This window comes from Pelophylax lessonae, assembly GCF_965119305.1.
Source record: "Pelophylax lessonae genome assembly, chromosome: 8".
In the NCBI taxonomy this organism is placed as follows: domain Eukaryota; kingdom Metazoa; phylum Chordata; class Amphibia; order Anura; family Ranidae; genus Pelophylax; species Pelophylax lessonae.
The window spans coordinates 297,323,484-297,343,952 of NC_138775.1; the positions used below are offsets into that span (position 1 = coordinate 297,323,484).

The 20,469-nt window shown below is 45.2% G+C and overlaps 1 protein-coding gene across 1 annotated transcript in view; it reads left to right on the plus strand.

Annotated features, from left to right (window-relative positions):
- Window positions 1-20,469, plus strand: part of ODR4 (odr-4 GPCR localization factor homolog) — a gene marked incomplete at its 3' end in the record, with an annotated part of 46,684 nt that continues 26,215 nt past the window's right edge. Inside the window, exons 1-7 of the mRNA XM_082266380.1 lie at window positions 1-137; window positions 7,865-7,999; window positions 9,356-9,451; window positions 12,504-12,610; window positions 15,266-15,302; window positions 17,414-17,551; window positions 19,670-19,776. Of these exons, the coding sequence (XP_082122506.1) occupies window positions 39-137; window positions 7,865-7,999; window positions 9,356-9,451; window positions 12,504-12,610; window positions 15,266-15,302; window positions 17,414-17,551; window positions 19,670-19,776 (719 nt within the window). The 5' untranslated portion in view covers window positions 1-38. The remainder of the gene's footprint in view (window positions 138-7,864; window positions 8,000-9,355; window positions 9,452-12,503; window positions 12,611-15,265; window positions 15,303-17,413; window positions 17,552-19,669; window positions 19,777-20,469) is intronic.

Sequence of the window (20,469 nt, forward strand, 5' to 3'; positions counted from 1 at the left end):
AGATTTTCTGATACTTTCCGGATACAAATTCCTGAAGAATGGGGAGGAGTTATTATGTCGATGAATCCGTTCAACATTATTTTACAAGAATCACTCAACAAAAAAACAACTTTGTTACCGGACTTCTTATAGGGCAAGTAAGTACAACGCACAGCGATCGAAAAAAAAAAGAAAAAAACTGCGTCAATGCTTTTTATATATTTTATTTTGTATTTGAAGTGCATTTAACCACTTCCCACGAATCGACATCGGCTCAGAGAAGTGGTTGTAGCGGGATGATCTGCAGCTGCAGGCATCACCCCGATACCGTCCTTTAGAGCTGGCGGTCGCCTTTCAGGCGGTAATAACCGATGCAGCTCGAACGCCGCTCTGCCGTTACCCCAGCGAGCGGGAGGGGACGCCCCCCTCCTCCCGCCGCAATTCGCGGCTCTGCCCATGTCTCCCGTCCCACCATGAGACCCGAGCAACCAGCGGCCACATCCACCGGCTGGTTGGAGTCCCGATCAAAGCCGAATTCGGCTTTGATCAGGTCTCCGATGTAGTAACCCGGAAGCGGCGTCCATGACGTCACATCCGGGTTACCAGGTGGCTAAAGGCGCCAAATTTAAAAAACTGTCAGTATTCAAAATGCCGATTTAGGCATTTTGAGTACATTGAAGTGCAGTGGAGGGGTTTGGGGTCTTTTAGAGCCCCGATCTCTCCATAAAGAGTACCTGTCACTCCTATTACTGTCACATTCCCCCCCGATCCCTCCATAAAGAGTACCTGTCACTGCTATTACTGTCACATTCCCCCCGATCCCTCCATAAAGAGTACCTGTCACTCCTATTACTGTCACATTCCTCCCGATCCCTCCATAAAGAGTACCTGTCACTCCTATTACTGTCACATTCCCCCCCGATCCCTCCATAAAGAGTACCTGTCACTCCTATTACTGTCACATTCCTCCCGATCCCTCCATAAAGAGTACCTGTCACTCCTATTACTGTCACATTCCTCCCGATCCCTCCATAAAGAGTACCTGTCACTGCCTATTACTGTCACATTCCCTCCCGATCCCTCCATAAAGAGTACCTGTCACTGCCTATTACTGTCACATTCCTCCCGATCCCTCCATAAAGAGTACCTGTCACTCCTATTACTGTCACATTCCCTCCCGATCCCTCCATAAAGAGTACCTGTCACTCCTATTACTGTCACATTCCCCCCGATCCCTCCATAAAGAGTACCTGTCACTCCTATTACTGTCACATTCCCCCCCGATCCCTCCATAAAGAGTACCTGTCACTGCTATTACTGTCACATTCCCCCCGATCCCTCCATAAAGAGTACCTGTCACTCCTATTACTGTCACATTCCCCCCGATCCCTCCATAAAGAGTACCTGTCACTGCTATTACTGTCACATTCCCCCCGATCCCTCCATAAAGAGTACCTGTCACTCCTATTACTGTCACATTCCTCCCGATCCCTCCATAAAGAGTAACTGTCACTCCTATTACTGTCACATTCCTCCCGATCCCTCCATAAAGAGTACCTGTCACTCCTATTACTGTCACATTCCCCCCGATCCCTCCATAAAGAGTACCTGTCACTGCCTATTACTGTCACATTCCCCCCGATCCCTCCATAAAGAGTTCCTGTCACTCCTATTACTGTCACATTCCCCCCGATCCCTCCATAAAGAATACCTGTCACTGCCTATTACTGTCACATTCCTCCCGATCCCTCCATAAAGAGTTCCTGTCACTCCTATTACTGTCACATTCCCCCGATCCCTCCATAAAGAGTACCTGTCACTGCCTATTACTGTCACATTCCTCCCGATCCCTCCATAAAGAGTACCTGTCACTCCTATTACTATCACATTCCCCCGATCCCTCCATAAAGAGTACCTGTCACTGCCTATTACTGTCACATTCCCCCCGATCCCTCCATAAAGAGTACCTATCACTCCTATTACTGTCACATTCCCCCCGATCCCTCCATAAAGAGTACCTGTCACTCCTATTACTGTCACATTCCCCCGATTCCTCCATAAAGAGTACCTGTCACTGCCTATTACTGTCACATTCCCCCCGATCCCTCCATAAAGAGTACCTGTCTCTCCTATTACTGTCACATTCCCCCGATTCCTCCATAAAGAGTACCTGTCACTGCCTATTACTGTCACATTCCCCCCGATCCCTCCATAAAGAGTACCTATCACTCCTATTACTGTCACATTCCCCCCGATCCCTCCATAAAGAGTACCTGTCACTCCTATTACTGTCACATTCCCCCCGATCCCTCCATAAAGAGTACCTGTCACTGCCTATTACTGTCACATTCCTCCCGATCCCTCCATAAAGAGTACCTGTCACTGCTATTACTGTCACATTCCCCCCGATCCCTCCATAAAGAGTACCTGTCTCTCCTATTACTGTCACATTCCTCCCGATCCCTCCATAAAGAGTACCTGTCTCTCCTATTACTGTCACATTTCCCCCGATCCCTCCATAAAGAGTACCTGTCACTCCTATTACTGTCACATTCCCCCCTATCCCTCCATAAAGAGTACCTGTCACTCCTATTACTGTCACATTCCCCCCGATCCCTCCATAAAGAATACCTGTCACTGCCTATTACTGTCACATTCCTCCCGATCCCTCCATAAAGAGTTCCTGTCACTCCTATTACTGTCACATTCCCCCGATCCCTCCATAAAGAGTACCTGTCACTGCCTATTACTGTCACATTCCTCCCGATCCCTCCATAAAGAGTACCTGTCACTCCTATTACTATCACATTCCCCCGATCCCTCCATAAAGAGTACCTGTCACTGCCTATTACTGTCACATTCCCCCCGATCCCTCCATAAAGAGTACCTATCACTCCTATTACTGTCACATTCCCCCCGATCCCTCCATAAAGAGTACCTGTCACTCCTATTACTGTCACATTCCCCCGATTCCTCCATAAAGAGTACCTGTCACTCCTATTACTGTCACATTCCCCCCGATCCCTCCATAAAGAGTACCTGTCACTGCCTATTACTGTCACATTCCTCCCGATCCCTCCATAAAGAGTACCTGTCACTGCTATTACTGTCACATTCCCCCCGATCCCTCCATAAAGAGTACCTGTCTCTCCTATTACTGTCACATTCCTCCCGATCCCTCCATAAAGAGTACCTGTCACTGCTATTACTGTCACATTCCCCCCGATCCCTCCATAAAGAGTACCTGTCTCTCCTATTACTGTCACATTTCCCCCGATCCCTCCATAAAGAGTACCTGTCACTCCTATTACTGTCACATTCCCCCCGATCCCTCCATAAAGAGTACCTGTCACTCCAATTACTGTCACATTCCCCCCTATCCCTCCATAAAGAGTACCTGTCACTCCTATTACTGTCACATTCCCCCGATCCCTCCATAAAGAGTACCTGTCACTGCTATTACTGTCACATTCCCCCCGATCCCTCCATAAAGAGTACCTGTCTCTCCTATTACTGTCACATTTCCCCCGATCCCTCCATAAAGAGTACCTGTCACTCCTATTACTGTCACATTCCCCCCGATCCCTCCATAAAGAGTACCTGTCACTCCAATTACTGTCACATTCCCCCCTATCCCTCCATAAAGAGTACCTGTCTCTCCTATTACTGTCACATTTCCCCCGATCCCTCCATAAAGAGTACCTGTCTCTCCTATTACTGTCACATTTCCCCCGATCCCTCCATAAAGAGTACCTGTCTCTCCTATTACTGTCACATTCCCCCCGATCCCTCCATAAAGAGTACCTGTCTCTCCTATTACTGTCACATTTCCCCCGATCCCTCCATAAAGAGTACCTGTCTCTCCTATTACTGTCACATTCCCCCCGATCCCTCCATAAAGAGTACCTGTCTCTCCTATTACTGTCACATTTCCCCCGATCCCTCCATAAAGAGTACCTGTCTCTCCTATTACTGTCACATTTCCCCCGATCCCTCCATAAAGAGTACCTGTCACTCCTATTACTGTCACATTCCTCCCCGATCCCTCCATAAAGAGTACCTGTCACTCCTATTACTGTCACATTCCCCCCGATCCCTCCATAAAGAGTACCTGTCACTGCCTATTACTGTCACATTCCCCCCGATCCCTCCATAAAGAGTACCTGTCTCTCCTATTACTGTCACATTTCCCCCGATCCCTCCGTAAAGAGTACCTGTCTCTCCTATTACTGTCACATTTCCCCCGATCCCTCCATAAAGAGTACCTGTCACTCCTATTACTGTCACATTCCTCCCCGATCCCTCCATAAAGAGTACCTGTCACTCCTATTACTGTCACATTCCCCCCGATCCCTCCATAAAGAGTACCTGTCACTGCCTATTACTGTCACATTCCCCCCGATCCCTCCATAAAGAGTACCTGTCACTGCCTATTACTGTCACATTCCCCCCGATCCCTCCATAAAGAGTACCTGTCACTGCCTATTACTGTCACATTCCCCCCGATCCCTCCATAAAGAGTACCTGTCACTGCCTATTACTGTCACATTCCCCCCCGATCCCTCCATAAAGAGTACCTGTCACTCCTATTACTGTCACATTCCCCCCGATCCCTCCATAAAGAGTACCTGTCACTGCCTATTACTGTCACATTCCTCCCGATCCCTCCATAAAGAGTACCTGTCACTGCTTATTACTGTCACATTCCCCCCGATCCCTCCATAAAGAGTACCTGTCACTGCTATTACTGTCACATTCCCCCCCGATCCCTCCATAAAGAGTACCTGTCACTCCCTATTACTGTCACATTCCTCCCGATCCCTCCATAAAGAGTACCTGTCACTCCTATTACTGTCACATTCCTCCCGATCCCTCCATAAAGAGTACATGTCACTGCCTATTACTGTCACATTCCCCCGATCCCTCCATAAAGAGTACCTGTCACTGCTATTACCGTCACATCCCCCCCGATCCCTCCATAAAGAGTACCTGTCACTGCCTATTACTGTCGCATTCCCCCCCGATCTCTCCATAAAGAGTACCTGTCACTGCCTATTACTGTCACATTCCCCCCGATCCCTCCATAAAGAGTACCTGTCACTGCCTATTACTGTCACATTCCCCCCGATCCCTCCGTAAAGAGTACCTGTCACTGCCTATTACTGTCACATTCCCCCCGATCCCTCCATAAAGAGTACCTGTCACTCCTATTACTGTCACATTCCCCCCCGATCCCTCCATAAAGAGTACCTGTCACTCCTATTACTGTCACATTCCCCCCGATCCCTCCATAAAGAGTACCTGTCACTCCTATTACTGTCACATTCCCCCGATCCCTCCATAAAGAGTACCTGTCACTCCTATTACTGTCACATTCCCCCCCGATCCCTCCATAAAGAGTACCTGTCACTCCTATTACTGTCACATTCCTCCCGATCCCTCCATAAAGAGTACCTGTCACTGCTATTACTGTCACATTCCCCCGATCCCTCCATAAAGAGTACCTGTCACTCCTATTACTGTCACAAGGGATGTTTAAATTGCTTCTCACAGCAACAAAAGTGATCAGATTTATTATTTTTTTTAAAAAGTGCTAAAATTAAAATAAATAGGAAAAAAATAAAAATGTTAAGGCGCCCCCGTCGCTGTGAGCTTGCGCACGAAAGAAAATGCATATGGAAGTCGCACCCGCAAATGAAAGCCCTGTTCAAACCACACATGTGAGGCATCGCTGCGATCGCCAGAGTGAGAGCAATAATTCTATAAAAAGATCTCCTCTGTAACTCTAAATTGGTAACCGTTACAGAATTTTAAAGCGTCGCCTATGGAGATTTGTAATGACTGTAGTTCCCGCGGGCATGCAGAATTTTAAACCGTAACATGTTCGGTATCTATTTACTCGGTGTGACCTCATCTTTCACAATATACAAAAAAAAAATTGGGCTAACTTTACTGTTTCGTTTTTTCTAAATGCAGTAAAATGTATTTTTTCCCAAAAAAATGGCGTTTGAAAGACCGCTGCGCAAATACCGCGTGACAAAAAATATTGCAACGACTGCTATTTTATTCTCCAGAGTCTTTGCTAAAAAACATATATCTATAATGTTTGGGGGTTCTAAGTAAATTTTCTAGCTAAAAATACTGATTTTAACTTGTAAACAGCAAGTGTCAGAAATGGACTCAGTCCAGAAGTGGTTAACCTGGTTATTAAGGGGGCAAATTCTTCCGGCAGGTCAGCAGGTTCCTGCGAATCACCGTACCTGTACGGCGGTCCGCGGGAGCGATCCTGGGGAGCGCGTGCTCACTCGCCAGCGGGGAAGCCAATCCACGGAGCCGGCGGCCGCGATCGCTCCCCGTGAAGAAAGAACAGCGGTCTGCTGTTGTAAACACGACAGACCGTTGTTCTCTCAGCAATCAGCACAGAGCTCCTGTGATCCTCCTGTTTAGGATCACAGGTCTCTGTATTGAATTTTACAAGCCCATCCCCCCCCACCACACCCCCTAGGCTCACATTTAACCCTTGGATCACCCCTGGTTTAACCCCTTCCCTGCCAGTGTCATTAGTACAGTGACAGTGCATATTTTTAGCACTGATTACTGTAGTAATGTCACAGGTCCCCCCAGAAGTATCAAAAATGTCAGTTAGGGGTCCGATCTGTCTGCCGCAATGTCACAGTCCCTCTAAAAATCGCAGATCGCCACCATTACTATTAAAAAAAAAAAAAAAAAAATGCCATAAATCTTTCCCCTAGTTTGTAGACTTGTAACTTTTGCGCAAACCAATCAAAATACCCTTATTGGGATTTTTTTTTTTACCAAAAATATGTAGCAGAAAACAAATTGGCCTAAAATAATGAAAATTTTTAATTAAATTTTTTTATTGGGAATGTTATGTAGCAGAAAGCAAAACATTTTTTTTTTTTTTTTTTCAGAATCGTCGCTCTTTTTTTGTTTACAGAGCAAGAAATAAAAACCGCACAGGTGATCAAATACCACCAAAGGAAAGCTCTACTTGGGGGGGGGGGGGGGGGGGAGGGAGGGAAAGGACGTCAATTTTATTTGGGTACAACGTCGCGCAATTTTAAGATAAATTAACGCAGAGCTGAATCGCAAAATAGGACCTGGTCATTAAGGGGGTAAATCCTTCCGGTCCAGAAGTGGTTAAAGAAATACATTTTTAGTGAATCTGTTACAAAGTTTCCTCCCTGGAGATCCTGGCACTTCCTGTTGTAAGCTGACCACACTGAGTTATTACCTTAGAACCCGCAGGAGCGTTGTCACCCTGCCATACAAGTTTATTCATTCGTCCATTGGGCTTCCTTCCGGTATATTAGAAATTAGTGTCCATAGTACGTTTGCAATCCCTGTACAGCAGTGCTCAGACTGGGACAGGGAGAAGCAGCACAAAGTGGCAAACAGTTTTTCTGCAGTGGTCGCGTGCTAGCAAGAGACATGCTAACAGGAGGAGAGAGCAGAATGACAGAGATGAGCTCATCAGTGTTCTGCTTCTCCTTTCACTGTCCAATCACAGGTTGGGGGAGGGACAAGACCTGTTAGTATTACTGAACTACAGCAGAAAATAAAAATCAGGTCGTCTGGCCTTTCAGACAGGACTGTGCTATTTGGCAGAGCTGTGTAAATCTAAAGATTGGATGAACAGAAACATAAATCCTTTAGAAAGTAAAGCTATCCGTGTTATGCATTTTATTGGTGAATTTAGCTGTTTTTCTGGAGTCCAGCTTAAAAATTACAATCAGTTTGATTGGCAGGCAATCAGGCGTCCTCTATGGGACCAGCTATCTCCATATTCATGTTTCCTACAATATCCAAAGCAAAGTCCAGTGACCTTCCACCCTTCATTGTCCTCCATCTCTTCCATTTTTAGTGCTCCTCACAAAGAGATTATATTGTTCTGGCCGTTCAGACCCCTCCGAAGGAAGATCAGGGTGAAGGACCCCAGAAGTCCAAATCCAAACTGGAAGAAATTGATGAGGAATGGTTCTGTATCCACGCCAGTCAGGTGTGTTTAAATGTAGAAAAAAATAACATAACCTATTAAATGAAATATTTATTATTTATAATACTGATATTGTTAAATAATAAGCCAATGCTGCAGGGAGATGGCAAGTTGAGGTTGCTGCAGGGAGAGGGAAGGTTGGGGTTGTTGCAGGGAGAGGGCGGGTAGGGGCTGCCGCTGGGAGAGGGCGGGTAGGGGCTGCCGCTGGGAGAGGGCGGGTAGGGGCTGCCGCAGGGAGAGGGGGGGGGGGGGGGTTGGGGCTGCCGCAGGGTAAGGGCGGGTAGGGGCTGCCGCAGGGTAAGGGCGGGTAGGGGCTGCCGCAGGGAAAGGGCGGGTAGGGGCTGCCGCAGGGGGAGGGGGGGGGGGTTGGGGCTGTTGCAGGGAGAGGGGGGTTGGGGTTGCTGCAGAGAGAGGCATTTAGGGACTGTTGCAGGGAGAGGCGGGTTGGGGCTGCCGCAGGGAGAGGCGGGTTGTGGCTGCCGCAGGGAGAGGGCGGGTTGTGGCTGCCGCAGGGAGAGGGCGGGTTGTGGCTGCCGCAGGGAGAGGGCGAATTGTGGCTGCCGCAGGGAGAGGGCGGGTTGGGGCTGCCGCAGGGAGAGGCGGGTTGTGGCTGCCGCAGGGAGAGGGCGAATTGTGGCTGCCGCAGGGAGAGGGCGGGTTGGGGCTGCCGCAGGGAGAGGCGGGTTGTGGCTGCCGCAGGGAGAGGTGGGTAGGGGCTGCTGCAGGGAGAGGCGGGTTGTGGCTGCCGCAGGGAGAGGTGGGTAGGGGCTGTTGCAGGGAGTGGCGGGTTGTTGCTGCTTCAGCTCTGCCTAAGCCTTCATTCAAGGACAAAGTGCTGTGATGTCACTTCACCTTATCTGTGAATACAAATTGGAAGCATTGTGTTATCAGGCACTTCTATGATGCCCCGGAGCTGACCGTTTCATTGGTGCTCAATGTCACTGAGAGCCGACAGCTCCAGCATACCCACAGGAGTTGCTGAGGCGGTGAAGTAATAAAATAACACTGGAATGAATAGACGTTACATTGTATCTAAAGCTAAGAATAAAAATGTCATTTATCGCACCTGTTCTCATAGGTGGTGGCTGCATTCGTTTTCTTTTCAGGCTTTTTCTTTTACCTGGTGATCCTGTAAGGGAGCACACTTCCTGTCCGAGGGTGACAACACCTTTTCAGTGAATTTTGGAGGCGCAGCGTTGTCACCATCAGACAATAAGTGTGTTAGGCCTGCAGAATAGAACAAAGGGGGTTGTTTTGTACCTTCAGACCTGCGAGAAGTCCCCTTATTGAGGGAATCGCGTTCATTCCTGTTTCTGGATGCTTTCCTGTCATTGATCTGAACATTTTTCTGTTTTGTAGGTAAGCCGGATGCTCCCCGGAGGTTTCCTGCTGGTTGGGGTGTTTCTGATATCACCTCCAGAAGTCTCCAAGGAAGCTCCAACTTTTTTAAGAAAGGTAAATGGAAATTGGTTGAGTGCAGTTATCCGTTCTTAAAGCTGAACTCCGGGCAGAAAAACGTTAAATATTTTTCTCAAAGCAATATTCCCACGTTGTGAGCAACAAATGCCTTTGCATACCCAAATATTACCTTGTAAAAGTAGCAGTGACATCACTGTGCTGTACATAGTCTGTGCAGAGAGTAGAGCTGTGGGAGGGGTCCAGGAGGCCCCCCCTCCACTACAATCTGCCTATAGAAAACTTCAAGAGGGGTGGAGACAAGACCAGTCCCCCTGCACAAGCAGAGAGAGCAGAGCTATGGGAGGGGCCTGGAAGGCTCCACCTACTACAGGAGGGGCAGAGACAAGACCAGTCCTCCTGCAGGAAGAGTGAGAGCAGAATGGTGGGAGGGGACCAGCAGGCTCCACCCACTACAGGCTGCCTGCAGAAAACTATAGAAGGGGGTGGAAACAAGACCAGTCCCCCTGCACAAGCAGAGAGTGCAAAGCTATGGGAGGGGCCTGGAAGGCTCCACCTACTACTGAAAACTACAGGAGGAGCAGAGACAAGACCAGTCCACCTGCACAAGGAGTGAGAGCAGAACGGTGGGAGGGGCGCTGCAGGCTCCACCCATTTCAGGCTGCCTGCAGAAAACTATAGAAGGGGGCGGAGACAAGACCAGTCCTCCTGCAGGAGGAGTGAGAGCAGAATGGTGGGAGGGGACCCACAGGCTTCCCCCACTACAGGCTGCCTGCAAAAAACTATAGAAGGGGGCGGAGACGAGACCAGTCTCCCTGCACAAGGAGAGAGACCAGCAGTGAGTGGTATTGCAGGAAGTCTCACACTGGATTACTGCAAAGATCTGGGAGAAATACTCAAAGCTCACCGAGATTCCAGAAGCACACACAATGAATTATTTTATTATCTCTGAGTTCAGATTTAAGGCATGTTGTATATTTTTAGAAATAAATTCTTTATTCCAAAGACATGCTGGGAGGATAATTGGCTCCAGTCTAAATTGACCCTAGTATGTGTATGTATGAATGTAAGTTAGGGACCTTAGATTGTAAGCTCCTCCAGGGCAGGGACTGATGTGAATGTACAATGTATATGTAAAGCGATGCGTATATTGACAGCGCTATATAAGTACCTGGAAAAAAAAAAATATTTAAACAGGATGTGGAAGCTCTTTAAACACTCCCCTTTAACATCAGCCTCATCTGAGAGGGCAAGCTGATGAGGCATTAAACGAGGGTAGGGTGATGGGGCATCCAAGGGGGCATGGTGAGGGTGTTTCAAAGGAGGCATGGGAATGGCACATGTGAGAGGGGGCATGGTGAATGGTAATTGGACATCTAATGGAGTATGGTGATGAAGCATCTAAGAGGGCATGGTATTGGGTCATCTAAGGGAGCATGGTGATGGGGTATGTAAGGAAGAATGGTGATGGGGCATCCACGAGTGCATGGTAAAGGGGCATCCACGAGTGCATGGTAAAGGGGCATCCAAGGAGGCATGGTGATGTGAAAACTAAGGGAACATGTGATGGGGCATCTAAGAGGGCATGTTGATGGGCCTTATACAAGAAATGGGCAATTTGGGACTTTATGTAAGAACTGGCGAGCACTGCACAGTGTCTCCATCCCTGTGAATAGTCAATTGAAAAGCAAGAGGGGATAAATGAAGGTGTGTGAAAAACAGCCGGTCCCTAGTTTGAAATACTTACCCACCAGTCTGCTAACAAACCAAAATAAACTGTCTAACAATATAAGTTAAAAGCAGGAGTTTAGTTAACGCACATTTGCAAATGCATGCGGAAGCTGCAAGGCCAACAACAAGGCATCCTGTGTATCTTGCAGAACCTAACACTAAATAACACTGCTCAACCTGAGTGTCCAAGTGTCTTCACAAAAGGAAGTACATGCTTGCTAATAGATGGATGGGAAACAGATGGGATTGGAGACCGCCCAATCCTCCCCCACCTGCTCCAATCCATGACTGGCAATGAAAAACGCATGGCTGTATAAAAAACCATGGGGTGCAAACTAAATGTGATCAGCTGGGAAACACACACCCCCATTCCTTTAGTAAAGATGTTATAGGCAAAGGGGGACTTTGAGTGAGGCACCCGCCTGTAAAGCAAGCGTCTCCATCCCTAGTAAGATACAAGAAATGGGCAAAATGGGAAATGGGCTTCCGCATGCATTTGCAAATGTGTGTTAACTAAACTCCTGTTTTTAACTTATATTGTTAGACAGACAGGTTTATTTTGGTTTGTTAGCAGACTGGTGGGTAAGTATTTCAAACTAGGGACCGGCTGTTTTTCACACACCTTCATTTATCCCCTCTTGCTTTTCAATTGACTGTTGATGGGCCTTATAAGAGGGCATGGTATTGGGGCATGTAAGAGGACATGATGATGGGCCATTAAAAGAAGCGTGGTTATGGAGCAGGTGAGAGGTCATAGTGATGGGGTATCTAAGGGAGCGTGGTGATGGGGTATCTAAGGGAGCGTGGTGATGGGGTATCTAAGGGAGCGTGGTGATGGGGCAGCTAAGGGAGCGTGGTGATGGGGCAGCTAAGGGAGCGTGGTGATGGGGCAGCTAAGGGAGCGTGGTGATGGAGCCTGTGAGAGGTCATAGTGATGGAGCAGCTAAAAAAAGAACAGTGATGGTGTATCTAATGGGGCATGATGATGGAGCCATTTAACAGGGCATTGTGTTGGAGAATCTAAGGAAGCATGGTGATGGGACAGCAAAGCAGCATAGTGATGGAGCATGTGAGAGGTCCTGGTGAATGGGGCAAGTGACAGGGCATGAAGGGGCATCTAGGGGGACATAGTGATAGAATTTTAAGGAGCACGGTGATGGGGCCAGTGGTGGTTTTAATTTTTTTGAGTGTTTCTCTTGGTTGTATGAACACAGCTTACATGGTCCATAGACTGCATAATTTTAAAGGCGAGTCTCGGAACTGGCGACAATAACTCTTTCGGTGTTCTAATTTGTACCAGGAAAATATGTCCTCTATAATTCCTATAATCTACATATTCATATACAATGTATCTTTTCAGCTCATCTTTGCAACAGAGAAAATTGCAATGAAGAACAAATTGTGGAATCTCACGGATGAGGATATCACAGACCGGGTAGCATTACAAATCTGCTCATCTACAAACAAGTACGTGGAAACATTTCTTCATGTTTGCTGAGTCTTGATTACACCTTTATGTGGGGAGCCCCCTTTACTTTGAGGAGATTTGGGCAAAATGGTCGCATTGAGGTTAGCACGTCAGACTTGTGGCAGAATTGAGTATACCCGATGTTTCTAGTAGAGTGTTGAGCTTTCCAAAAACAATTCCATTTTGGCACTTCCCTCAGACTGAGAATACAGTCAAAGTCCTTTGGTGGGGAGAAGCTACCAGCCCTAAGAATGCAGATATCCTGATCAAATACCCCGATACCTCCTAGAACGTTAGGGTAATTATAAGGTTCCAGCAATATCCTACCAAATTTTCGCTGGTGTCACTGGAGGCACAGGAGCTCTGGGGACAATGGAGACACTGGGGTCCCTGGAATACACAGGGGTCACAGAGTCTCTGGAGACACAGGAGCACTGGGGGTCACTGAAAACATTGGAGCCACTGGAGTACTCGGGTCACAGAGCCATGGGATGCACAGAAATGCTGGAGGCACTGGAGCACTGGGGTCACTGGAGACATTTAGGCTGCTGAATGCACGTGTCACAGGGTCACTAGGGTGCATAGGTGTAACAGAATCACTGCAGGTACAGGAGCACTGAGGTCACTGGACACACCGGGGTTGCTGGAGCGCACAGGGGTCACAGTCACTGGGGTCACTAGAGATCACAGGGGCCACAGAGTATCTGGAGCTAGAGGAGAACTGGGGCCACTGGAGATGCTGTGGTTGCTGGAGTGTCCAAGGGTAACTGAGATCACTGAATCAATAGGGTCACTGGAGACACCGATGTCAGCAGAGTGCACAGGGGTTAGTGTCGCTGGAGGAACAGGAGCTCTGGGGACACTGGAGACACTGGGGTCCCTGGAATGCACAGGGCTCAAAAAGTCTCTGGAGACACAGGAGCACTGGGCTCACTGGAGACACTGATGTTAGCAGAGTGGACAGGGGTCACAGTGTCATTGGAGCACTGGGGTCACTGGAGGAACAGGAGCTCTGGGGACACTGGGGTCTCTGGAATGCACAGGGGTCACAGGGTATCTGGAGACACAGGAGCACTGGGATCACTGGAGACACTGATGTTGGCAGAGTGGACAGGGGTCACAGTGTCATTGGAGCACTGGGGTCACTGGAGGCACAGGAGCACTGGGGACACTGGGGTTGCTGGAGCGCGCAGGGTTAAAAAGTCACTGGAGGCACAAGAGCACTGGGGTCACTAGAGTTCACAGGGGCAACAGAATCTCTGGAGGTAGAGGAGAACTGGAGCCACTGGAGATGCTATGGTTGCTGGAGTGTCCAGGGGTAAATGGGGTCACTGGACACTGATGTCAGCAGAGTGCACAGGGGTCAGTGTCACTGGAGGAATAGGAGCTCTGGAGACACAGGAGCACTGGGATCACTGGAGACAATTATGTTGGCAGAATGAACAGGGGTCACTGTGTCACTGGAGGCACAGCAGCACTGGGGTCACTGGGGTTGCTGGAGGCACTGGGGACACTGGGGTTGCTGGAGCACACAGGGGTCACTGGAGGCACAAGAGCAATGGGGTCACTAGAGTTCACAGGGGTCACAGAGTCTCTGGAGGTAGAGGAACACTGGGGCCACTATAAATGCTGTGGTCTCTGGAGTGTCCAGGGGTAACTGAGATCACTGAAACAATGTGGTCACTGAAAACACTGGGGTCACTGGAGGCACAGGAGCACTGGGGTCACTGGAGGCACAGGAGCACTGGGGTTGCTGGAGTGCACTGGGGTCTCAAAGTCACGGAAGGCACATGTACACTGGGGGGGTCACTGGAGTGCAAGGCCGCTGGAGGAGACAGATTGACATTCAAAGCCAACTTCAGTTAGGAGAGCCGCCCCCTAGCTGGCCATGGTGCTAAAACTCCAGGTCCACCTTGGAAATGGCGGCAGCCTGGTGCTGGTTTATGGATCAGGTGAGTGTTACACCTCTTTGTTCCTGTTCTCTCCTGTCACAGGATAGGATGAGGGCATCGCGGTGTCCAACAATAACTGGGACTCCGCACCATGACTGTTCATTACAGGACACTGAGGATTCCTGGCTTTCAGGGTAAACCATTATTAGTTATGACATATATAATATCTATCATATGACCAAGGCTGAATAAAACGGGGTGAATAAAATAATTAAAGCTTGATTGAACTTCCATTTCTTTCCCGCTAAACAAACTTCAGCTGCATTAAAACAAAAGGTGTGGAAAGTCTTAGTTCTCTTTTTTTTTTTTTCAAAAGCAGCCACAGCAGAGAAGCCTGTTGCCTGCCAGCATGTTGTAGAGAAGGACTTTGTGTGGAAGCAGCGGCCTCTCTGCAGAGGTCTGCGTGCAATCGGCGGCGGCCTCTCTGCAGAGGTCTGCGTGGAAGCGGCTGCGGCCTCTCTGCAGTGGAGGAAGCGGCGGCCTCTCTGCAGAGGTCTGCGTGGAAGCGGCGGCCTCTCTGCAGTGGAGGAAGCGGCGGCGGCCTCTCTGTAGAGGTATGAGCTTTACTGATTGGAGAACTGTAGACTCACCATGAAGCATGTTGTGCAGAGAGACCACTGCTTCCACACAAGTTGCAGACTTGTAAAAGAAAAGCGATCCTGCAGTACTGCAACTAAACAATCATTTTATTTTTTCCTCAAGGATTGTGTGCCGGACGTTTGATGTTAAAGACCCAAAGGTATCCACCATATTTACTGTTTTCACAAATTATGGAATTATTGGTTGGAAAGAAGTTGTATCCAAATACAGTATTAGTCTCCGGTGTACGGCTTGTATAGAAATGAGTCTACAGACCGGGTGACACCATGAGGAAATGACAATCCCGACCCTCTGGTGTCACCTGCCAGATTCTTAGCCTAGTAGTAGAATTTATGGACTCCATCCTTCCAATACAGATCACCGGCTGCCTTTCCATCTCTATGATCTGCAGATTACTCATCATTCTCCATGAAATCATTACATTGTATATTGTAGATAACAAAACCACCTGACCTCCAGAAGGTTTTACCCCCCCTTCATGACCAGGCTATTTTTTTTACTATTCAGCACTGTGCTACTTTAACTGGTAATTGCGCGGTCATGCAACGTTGTACCCAAATTAAATTTATATCTTTTTTTTGAGACCGAATTTTCTTTTGGTGGTATTTGATCAGCACTGAGTATTTTTTTATTTTTTTTTTTGATATACAGTATCTCACAAAAGTGAGTACACCCCTAACATGTTTGTAAATATTTTATTCTATCTTTTCATGTGACAACACTGAAGAAATGACACTTTGCTACAATGTAAAGTAGTGAGTGTACAGCTTGTATAACAGTGTAAATTTACTGTCCCCTCAAAATAACTCAACACACAGCCATTAATGTCTAAACTGCTGGCAACAAAAGTGAGTACACCCCTAAGTGACAATGTCCAAATTGGGCATAATTAGCCATTTCCCCTCCCCGGCGTCATTTCTTGAAGCCCTAAAATGTCAGGACAGTACAAATACCCCCCAAATCACCCAATTTTGGAAAGACGACAGTTCTGGGTATTTAGTAAGAGGCATGGTGAGTTTTTTGAAGTTGTAATTTTTTTGCCACAATTTTTTGGAAAATTAAAAATAAAATTATTTTATTTATTTTCACAATTTATATTTTTGTACATACTGTCACCAGTGCAGTACAGTGTCCTCATATGAATGGCGTGGCGGTGCTCAGGGATACTGACTGGTGACAGTGTTTGAAAAAAATAAAATACAAGTATTTTTTATTCAATTTTTTTTTAACTTTTATTTTTTTTTATTTTTTACATACTGTCATCAAAATCTTTCCATAAAGAGGACTTGCCATGCTGTATTGTTATCGGAAGGGATGTTTACCATCCTTGGGATAGCAATAAAGGTGATCAAAAAATTATTTTATTAAAAAGTATGTAAAATTGTAAAAAAAAAAAAAAAAAGAAAGTGCACCCAACTCTGCATGCAGTAGTGAATGCATACCTGGATCACACCCACGTATGTAAATGGTGATCACACCACACGTGAGGTATCGCCATGAATGTCAGCGCGAGAGCAATAATCCTAACCTCCTCTGTAACTCTAAACCAGGGATCTCCAGCTGTTGCAGAACTACACATCCCATGAGGCATTGTAAGACTCTGACATTCACAGACCTGACCAGGCATGATGGGAATTGTAGTTCCTGAGCAACTGGAGGGCCGTAGTTGGGATACCCCCTGCTCTAAACTGGTATCCTGTAGAAATGCTTAAAGCGTCACCTATGGAGATTTTTAAGTATCGCAGTTTGTTGCCATTCCACGAGCGTGCGCAAATTTAAAGCATGACATGCTGGGTATCTATTTTACGTAACATCATCTTTCACATTATACAATAAAAATTGGGGTATAATGTTTTTTTTTTTTTATTATTATTGAAAGTGTATTTTTTCCCTCCAAAAGAATGCGCTTGAAAAAACGCTGCGCAAAAATCATGTGACATAAAGAATTGCAATGACCATTATTTTATTCTCTAGGGTCTCTGTAAAAAAAAAAAAATAATGTTCTAAGTAATTCTTTAGCAAAAATAAAAAGTTTTTTTACTCGCAAACAAGTGTCAGAAAAAGGCCCGGTACTTAAGTGGTTTAATTGCAAAACACAGACCTCTTGTCCTGCCAGGCAGGGTAGAGCTGTGTAAACCTCAGGGCTGGATGGACAGAAAACAGCGCCATTATGACCGTCAATCATTGTATTTAGCTGTTTGCCTGGAGTTCAGCTTCAAGTATTTTTTTTATTTATTTATTTTTTTATAGAGTACAGCTAAACCAGCTGACTGGAAATACCAGAGCACGCCTGTGTCTTGGCTTACCATAGAATGTAATCTTAATTTTGATCTGACCGTTTTATTGCCTTCATCCACAACCTATCAAGAGCAACAGAAATGTACCCGGGTGAGTGCTTATTGTATCAACTGTGTTATCTTTGGGTGCTTTTGGACTGTTCTACAATAAAAAAGTAAAAAAAAAAGTGAATTTTTAAAAAGAATGTATTTTGAATTATTATTGCAACAATTACCATATTTTCATTATTGTATTCACTATAGATATTTGTAGATTCTCCACTAGAGGCAGTGTAGAGTAGCTATCACAATGGCTGACTGATGGCCTAGCAGCTGTTGGAAGAAGTTTCAGATTGGGAGAACATTGTTTTCAGCAGTCGGCTGATTAGTAAATTTACATTGTGAGCGCCCAGATAAAGCTGCAATACACAGAAAAAAGTTTGCAGAAACTAGATACGATTATTTATGTTAAAGGGTAACTTTCATACGGAAAAAAAAAAAAATTTTCAACTAAAAAAATATAAATTTTGTATACAATTGTGACACAAGTCATATTTTAATTGAATGTTATCAAAAATTCCCTTTCCTTTTCAATCTGCTGTCCTTTTCTGTAAAATGCAATATGGCCACCTGGAGGCGCTCTGTACACAGATGGTAATACAGAGCGCTCTTTGATTTTCCCAGAAGTCTGTACTAAGATACAAGTCAGATTTTGGGCATCCCCTGCAACAAAAACATTTTTGGTGAGATACTCCTAAAAGTAAATCGCATCTAAAGGGACGCAGACCCTGACACTTTCCTCATTGGAGAACTCCAAGTGCAGCTAGACATGTGCAGAATGAAAAAACTTGTTTCGGATTGAATTGTTAATTTACCAATTTAGTTTTGTTGCATTCGAAATGAAATTTGTTTTGTTTAGTTTCAACCAAATTTAAATTTTTCCAATGGATTCAAAGTATTTGAATCGAAAATATTGAATTGATCCGAATTCATTGCGAAGGATAGGTGGTTCTGTTCTATTTGAAATTCAAATTTCAGAAGGTGGTTATATTATTTTTATTTTATTCTATTCTATTTCTTTTCAAAATTCAAATTTCAAAAGACTGCTATATTCTTTCTATTTTATTCTATTCAAATTTTGGAAGGCGGCTTTATCCTTTTTTTTTTTTTTTTTTTTTTTTTATTCCATGGTTTTATTTTCTATTCTATTCTGTTTTGTTCTATTCTTTTCAAAATTCAAAAGACGGCTACATTCTTTCTATTTTATTCTATTCAAATGTCGGAAGGCGGCTTTATTCTTTTTATTTTATTTTATGGTTTTATTTTCTATTGTTTTATTTTTTATTCTATTCCTTTTTTTTTTTTTATTCTATTCTTTTCAAAATTCAAATTTCAAAAGACTGCTTTATTCTTTCTATTTTATTCTATTCAAATATTGGAAGACGGCTTTATTCTTTTTATTTTATTCTATGGTTTTATTTTCTATTCTGTTTAATTTTCTATTCTATTCCTTTAATTTTTTATTCTATTCTGTTTTGTTCTATTCTTTTCTAAATTCAAATTTCAAAAGACAGCTACATTCTTTCTATTTTATTCTATTCAAATGTCGGAAGGCGGCTTTATTCTTTTTATTTTATTTTATGGTTTTATTTTCTATTCTATTCTATTCCTTTATTTTTTATTCTATTCCTTTTTTTTTTTTATTCTCTCTTATGTTTTATTCTATTCTTTTCAAATTTCAAAAGACTGCTGTATTCTTTCTATTTTATTCTATTCAAATTTTGGAAGACGGCTTTATTCTTTTTATTTCATTCTATGGTTTTATTTTCTATTCTGTTTAATTTTCTATTCTATTCCTTAAATTTTTATTCTATTCTGTTTTGTTCTATTCTTTTCAAAATTCAAATTTCAAAAGACGGCTACATTCTTTCTATTTTATTCTATTCAAATGTCGGAAGGCAGATTAATTCTTTATATTTTATTGTTTCATTTTCTATTCTATTGTATTATTTTTTATTCTATTCTGTAAAACTATGGCGGGCGGTCTTTAGGTGGTTAATCTTCTCTGGTCAGTCTATATGTATACACTGGTATAGTCCCAGACAATCTTGTTTATCACGTTATAGGGGATATCGGTGAAATTGGGTCCAGATTTGTATCTTTTAGACGGTTCCACATAAGGAAGGAATATCTCTTTAGTTACAATGTTATTTCTTTATAATAATTGCAGACTAGACTGGCACAATGGGCAAAGGAAATGGAAGAGTGCACCATGCTCTTCAATGGACGGCTGAGAGACCAAGATGGTGATCTGGTGGAGGAACAGGTAAGGATTCGGTGTGAATAGTCGAACAGATATATCACTCACACCCCCCCCCCCCCCAAAAACAAAAACAGCAAGCAACAAGTGCTAGGGCTAATATATTGGCCACCATCCTAAAAAAACAGCAAATGATGGGACCTGTATATTGCCCCTATTCCAATATCCCACCCCCCCCCCACCCCCTTCCTCAAGCACCTCGACTAACAATTAACAAGTGGTAGAACAGATCTATCACCCCCCCCCCCCCCCCCAAATCAAAAGAAAAAAAACAGCAAGCAACAAGCGCTAGGACCAGTATGTTGACCCCTATCCTTCCCCCCCCCCCCCCAAAAAAAAAAACGCAAGTGGGAGGACCTGTATAATGCCTTTATTCCTAACCCTCCCCCCCCCTTTCCCCAGGCATCTCTACTACCATAACCAACAAGTGGCGGAACAGATCACCCCCCCCAACACACACACAATTTCATGCTCCCAACTTTGTGGGAGGAGTTTTCCAACACATAAATGCACACCAGTGCACAAAGCAAGGTTCATAAAGACATGGATGAGTGAGTTTGGGGTGGAGGAACTTGACTGACCTTGACTGACCTGCACAGAGTCCTGACCTCAACCTCATTGGGATGAATTGGACTGGGATGCCATTAAAGGTCATGTGTGTGTAAAGGCCGACATCCCAATACTTTTGACAATACAATATTATATCTCTC